The sequence below is a fragment of the Pyrgilauda ruficollis genome, unplaced genomic scaffold (genome assembly GCF_017590135.1).
Source record: "Pyrgilauda ruficollis isolate IOZ18807 unplaced genomic scaffold, ASM1759013v1 scaffold797, whole genome shotgun sequence".
Classification (NCBI taxonomy): domain Eukaryota; kingdom Metazoa; phylum Chordata; class Aves; order Passeriformes; family Passeridae; genus Pyrgilauda; species Pyrgilauda ruficollis.
This window is the reverse complement of record NW_024529899.1, coordinates 4,850-10,726: the sequence shown is the minus strand read 5'-3', so window position 1 is coordinate 10,726 and position 5,877 is coordinate 4,850. Positions and strand designations below refer to the sequence as shown.

Here is a 5,877-nt window from a genome sequence, read left to right as displayed (position 1 = left end):
CCCAAACACCCCCCAAATACCCCAAAGACCCCAAAGACCCCCAGAACCCCAAAGACCTCAAAGACCCCAGAACCCCGAACACCCCCAAGACCCCCAGAACCCCAAACATCCCCAAGACCCCCAGGAGCCCAAAGACCCCCGCAGCCCCCCGGGTGCCCTCACGCACAGTGGACCCAGACGGTGACGTTGCGCTCGGCCGTCCCCAGCTCGTTGGTGGCCTGGCACAGGTAGGTCCCGGCGTGGGCGCGGGCGGCGGGACGCGCGGCTCCGGGGATCAGGGAATTCCCGTCCTTGGAGCAGCTCACCTGCGGCGCAGGTGCGCCCCCGGCGCTGCAGCGCAGGATCCCCTCCTGCCCCTCCGTCCAGTTCTGCTGCGGGGGGCAGCGCTCCGGGTCCAGCCGCGGTTTGACTGCAGGAAAAGCCGGGATAAGGAGCGGGAAAAGAGGGGATGGGGACCAGGAAAAGGTGGGATAAGGACCGGGAAAAGGAGGGAGTGGGATATGGAAAAAATGGGATGGGGACCAGGAAAAGGTGGGATGGGGATAAGGAAAAAGTGGGATAAGGACCAGGAAAAGCCAGGATAAGGACCAGGAAAAGATGGGATGGGGACCAGGAAAAGGTGGGATGGGGACCAGGAAAAGGTGGGATGGGGACCAGGAAAAGGTGGGATAAGGACCAGGAAAAGGTGGGATAAGGACCAGGAAAAGGTGGGATAAGGACCAGGAAAAGGTGGGATAAGGACCAGGAAAAGGTGGGATAAGGACCAGGAAAATGTGGGATAAGGACCAGGAAAAGGAGGAATAATGACGAAGAAAAGGCGGCCCGGGGGCCGGAATTCCCGCTCTCACCCAGCACTCGGATCCGCTGGGATTTGCTCCTGGAGGTGTAGGGATCCATCTTGGCCACGCAGGTCACCTCCAGCCCCGGCTCCGCGTCCTCCTCCCGCGCCCGCAGCTCGAAGGTCACCGGGGGCTGCTCGGAATCCCTCAGGACGCCGCGGCCCGCGGCCAGCACCCGCACGCGGATGTCCCGGACGGCCCCGGCCGGCAAGGAGCAGCTTCCCCTCAGCGCCGTGCCCGCCACGGTGGCGTTGGCGACGTCCAGCAGCGGCACGGGGACATCTGCGGGCGACAGCGGGGTTTGGTGGCGGTGTCACCGGCCCGGCCGCGGCGTGACCCCGGCGCGGTCACTCACAGTAGGCCTGGGCGGTGGCGCTGGCCTGGAGCTCCCTGCTGCCCGCGAGGACGGTGCAGCCCAGCCGGACGCTGCCCTCCGCCGTGACGGTGACCGTGGCCGTGGCCTGGTGGCCGTCCTGGCTCAGTGTCACCGGCCGGGTGTCGTTGTTGGCGGTGACGGTGACGTTGGCGGCGGGGACGGCGACCCCGAAGCTGCAGGTGACGTTGAACGGCTGCCGTGGCTTCGGCTCCGGGGGTGACAGCGACAAGTGGGGACCCTCCGGGGGTGCTGGCATGGGGGGGAAAACTGGGTGAGCCATGGGGGGGAAATGGGGAAAAAATGGGGGAAATGGGGGAAAATAGAGAAAATCAACAGGAAATATGGGAAAACAGTGGGAAAATAATGGGGAAAATAGAGAAAAATGGGGGAAACAGCAGGGAAATAATGGGGGAAATCAGTGGGAAAATCAACAGGAAAAGTGGGGAAACAGCGGGAAAAAATGTGGGAAATCAGTGGGAAAATCAACAGGAAAAATGGGAAAACTGTGGGAAAAAATGGGGGAAAATAGAGAAAAATGGGGGAAACAGCAGGGAAATAATGGGGGAAATCAGTGGGAAAATCAACAGGAAAAGTGGGGAAACAGCGGGAAAAAATGTGGGAAATCAGTGGGAAAATCAACAGGAAAAATGGGAAAACTGTGGGAAAAAATGGGGGAAAATAGAGAAAAATGGGGGAAACAGCAGGGAAATAATGGGGGAAATCAGTGGGAAAATCAACAGGAAAAGTGGGAAAACTGTGGGAAAAAATGGGGGAAATGGGGGAAAATAGAGAAAATCAACAGGAAATATGGGAAAACAGTGGGAAAATAATGGGGAAAAATGGGGGGAAATAGAGAAAAATGGGGAAACAGCAGGGAAATAATGGGGGAAATCAGTGGGAAAATCAACAGGAAAAGTGGGAAAACAGTGGGAAAATAATGGGGAAATGGGGGAAATCAGTGGGAAAATCAACAGGAAAAATGGGAAAACTGTGGGAAAATGGGGGGGAACAGCAGGAGAAGAGCCCTGGGATGGGGTGGGGTAGCTCAGGGCGGGTTGTGGTGAAAGTGAACTGAACTACAAAATCCCTATGAAATCCCTGTGAAATCCCTATAAAATCCCTATAAAATTAGTTTTAAATCAGTGTAAAATCTCTATAAAATTCCATCCCATCCCATCCTAATAATTTTACCTTTTATCCCACGTAGCAAATAATTCAGACTAAACCCTTTGGCCTGCAGGTTTACCCGAACAAATTGCTCATTTTCCTATCAATGCATCAATTCCCACCCTTCATCCACCAGGAAAAAGCCCCAGCCAGGGTTCCACACTCTTCAACCACTGAGGCCAAAAATCCAAAACCCGGATCCAGCCACCCTTGAGCTCCTCCTGGAGAAGGAATCCAGAAATCTGGGGTGTCCTGGAGGGGGGTTGGGGGTCCTTCGTGCACCTCAGGGAGCTTCCCCGGCCAGGAGCTCCCAATTCCTGGAGAAGTTTTTGGGGGAAAAAACCTCCCAGGCCCCTCCTCATCCCTGAATTTCGGTGTTTTCCCAGCAAAACATCCCCAGCCGAGGTCACGGGGGTGCTGAGGAAACCCCCGAAATTCGAGTGAAGCTCCCCCAGCAGGGAAAGGAAACCCCCCCGGGGGACTGGGAGGCCTCCAAAGCGCAGGGGAAGCAGAGAAAAAAAAACCCCAAAGTGTTGAGGAAGCCCCCAAAAGTGCGGAGGAAGCCCCCCAAAAATGAGGAAGAAGCCCCCAAAAGTGTTGAGGAAGCCCCCAAAAGTGCGGAGGAAGCCCCCCAAAAATGAGGAAGAAGCCCCCCAAAAGTGCGGGGGAAGCCTCCCAGAAATGAGGAAGAAGCCCCCAAAAGTGCGGGGGAAGCCCCCGCGGGCCCTCGGAAGCCCCCCGGGCTGAGTCCCCGCCCGGGGCCGGGGGGATTCCCCGGCCCCCTCGAGCGGAACCGTCCCTCCCTTTCCCGGAATGGCCCCAGGAAGGGAGGGAGGGAGGGAAGGAGGGAGAAAATCCCGCTGCTTTTTATGGATTTCGCAAGAATTAACAAAATTCCCCGCTCCATCCCCGCGGCGGGGGCTGCGACAGCTCCGCCACCCGCGGCCGGGGCGCGGTGCCACCTCCGCGGGCGGCGACACGCGGCGACAAGAGGCGACAAGCGGCGACACGCGGCGGCCGCGCGCGCTCGTGCCCCGGGGGTCCCCCGGTCCCCGCCGCCCCCCGCCCGCCCGGTGCCACCCGCGGTGTCCCCTCACCTGCCATGACAGCCAGGGTGCCCAGGGCCAGCGCCAGCAGCGCGGGGGCCACCATCCCGGCGGGGACACCGGCTCCCGGTCCCGCGGCGGCGACACCGGCTCCCGGTCCTGCGGGGGCGCCGGGATGCGCCGGGAGCACCGGGAGGGGGGCGGTGGGGGTCGGTGGGTTCAGGGTCCCTGGGTTGGATCCGGTGCGGGCCCGGACCCCGGGAGGGGTCGGTGCGGGCGCTCCGGGAGCACCGGGAAGGTTCGGTTCAGGTTCTCCGGGAAGGTTCGGTTCCGGTTCTCCGGGAAGGTTCGGTTCAGGTTCTCCGGGAAGGTTCGGTTCCGGTTCTCCGGGAAGGTTCGGTTCCGGTTCTCCGGAATGGGTCGGTTCGGGCCCTGTGGGAAGGCTCGGTTCGGGTTCCTCGGGAGCCCCGGGAAGGCTTGATTCGGGCTCTCCGGGAAGTTTTGGTTCAGGTTCTCCGGGAAGTTTCGGTTCAGGTTCTCCGGGAAGGTTCGGTTCGGGTTCTCCGGGAAGGTTCGGTTCAGGTTCTCCGGGAAGGTTCGGTTCGGGTTCCCCGGGAAGGTTCGGTTCGGGTTCTCCGGGAAGGGCCGGTTCGGGTTCTCCGGGAAGGGTCGGTTCGGGTTTAAGATTCGGTTCGGGTTCTCCGGGAAGGGTCGGTTCGGGTTCTCCGGGAAGGGTCGGTTCGGGTTCTCCGGGAAGGTTCGGTTCGGGTTCTCGGGATGGGTCCCCCGGGGCTGTTCCGGGTCCGTCCGGGTCGGGTCTCGGGTTTGGCTCCGGGTGCTCCCCGCACCCCCCGTCCCTCTGTCCTTCCCTCTCTTTCTCCGTCCGTCTGTCCCGCTCGCCGCTTTTATCCCCGGCCCGTCCCCGTCCCGCCCCCGGGGATTTCCGGGGCTGCGGGGACCGCGGGGCTCGAGGGGCGGCCCGGGGGGCTCCGGCCGCTGCTGCCCCCCGGGGTAATTTCCTGTCCCCTGTCACGGGGTGGGACAATTTTCCTGTCCCCAGTCCAGGGACGGGACAGTTTTCCTGCCCCTCTTTCCCTCCTGCCCCTCTGCCACGTCCCCCTCGTCCCCTCCTTGTCACCCTTGTGGCCCCACCCTGTGGCCCCAAACCGGGGGGGGGGCTCAGCTTTGAGCCCCCCCAGCCCCGATGCGCCACCTCCAGCTCGTGATGGGGCTGTCACCCGCCTGTCACCCCCCCGGGGGTGGCTCCAGAGGCCACCATAGGGCGCCGGTGTCACCAGGGCCGCGACTTCCTCTATTCTGTCGCTTTTTGACATCAGGGGATTTTTGTCACCCCTGGCACCGTGGGAACGTCCCTGATGCCCCCGGGATGTCCCCAGGACGGTCCCAGCCTCAGGACACCATCCCTGATGTCCCCACGGTGTCCCCAGTGCCCCGGTGGTGGCACCCAGCCCTGCCACCCTCCCTCGTGTCACCTCCGGGCCACCAGGCCGGCTGCAGAGGGGGACAGGCCGGTGACACTTGCCACAGCCGCGGGGTGACACTTCTGCAGCCCGCGGGTGTCACATCCCCGCTGTGCGGGTGACAGTCCCCTCCCCGCGGCCATCCCCGTGGATTGTCCTTGCCGCTGGAATTTCGGGAATGCCGGGAGCCTCCTGCGGGGGTTCAGAGGCCACGGGTGGCACAAGGACATTGGGGACAGGGACACTGGGATGGGGACACGGGGGACACAGGGATGGCAGGGACACCGTGTCAGGGACAGGGACAGCAGGAGCGCGTGGGTCAGGGGCAGGGTGGGGACAAAGGGGACACGGAGGCGCTGCCAGCTCCGAGTCAACAGGACGTGCCACCCCCACCTTCCCCCCGCAGGACGTGGGCCGGTGCCAGCGTCCCCTCGTGTCATTGTCACCTCCCGCCAGCGGCCCCTGTCCCCTCCGGCCTCTTCCTGATCCCCTCTGCGCCCCCTGGGGTGTCCCCCTGTGTCCCCCGGGGTGTCCCCCCGGCCCCAGTGGTGGCCTCTCCCCGCCCCTGTCCCCTCCCTCCCCGCTTGTCCCCTCCTGTCGCCTCCCGGGCGCGCCAGGAAGCGGCTCCGGACCTGGCCCAGGATTCTCCCTGGGCAGGGAGCGATTCCCGGAATTGGCCCCTCACCTGGGAAACCGGGAAAAACCGGGGAAAACCCCCAAAACCACCGGGATCGGGATGGGCACGGCCGGGAGAGCCCCCCCAAATGACCCAGGAGGAGGAGGAGGAGGAGGAAGGCGCGGGATTCCAGCGGTTCCTTGGGATACGCGGTCACCCGGGAAGGTCCCACCTCCCCCCCAGTTGGGTCCCCGGCCCCCTCAAAATTCCCAATTTCCCGATTTTTTTCCGGGATATTCCCCCAAAAGCCCGTGCCAGGACCCCCCCCCCCCCCCCCCCCCAATTTTCGGGG

The 5,877-nt window shown here is 63.0% G+C and overlaps 1 protein-coding gene across 1 annotated transcript in view; it reads right to left on the bottom strand.

The window, feature by feature from the left end:
- LOC121364119 (intercellular adhesion molecule 5-like) overlaps positions 1–3,824 on the bottom strand; it is a 4,836-nt gene extending 1,012 nt beyond the window's left edge. The window contains exons 1-4 of the mRNA XM_041487114.1: positions 3,480–3,824; positions 1,195–1,464; positions 849–1,121; positions 167–409 (exon numbers count right to left, since the gene is read on the bottom strand). Of these exons, the coding sequence (XP_041343048.1) occupies positions 167–409; positions 849–1,121; positions 1,195–1,464; positions 3,480–3,534 (841 nt within the window). The 5' untranslated portion in view covers positions 3,535–3,824. The remainder of the gene's footprint in view (positions 1–166; positions 410–848; positions 1,122–1,194; positions 1,465–3,479) is intronic.
- Between the last annotated feature and the right edge of the window lie 2,053 nt (positions 3,825–5,877).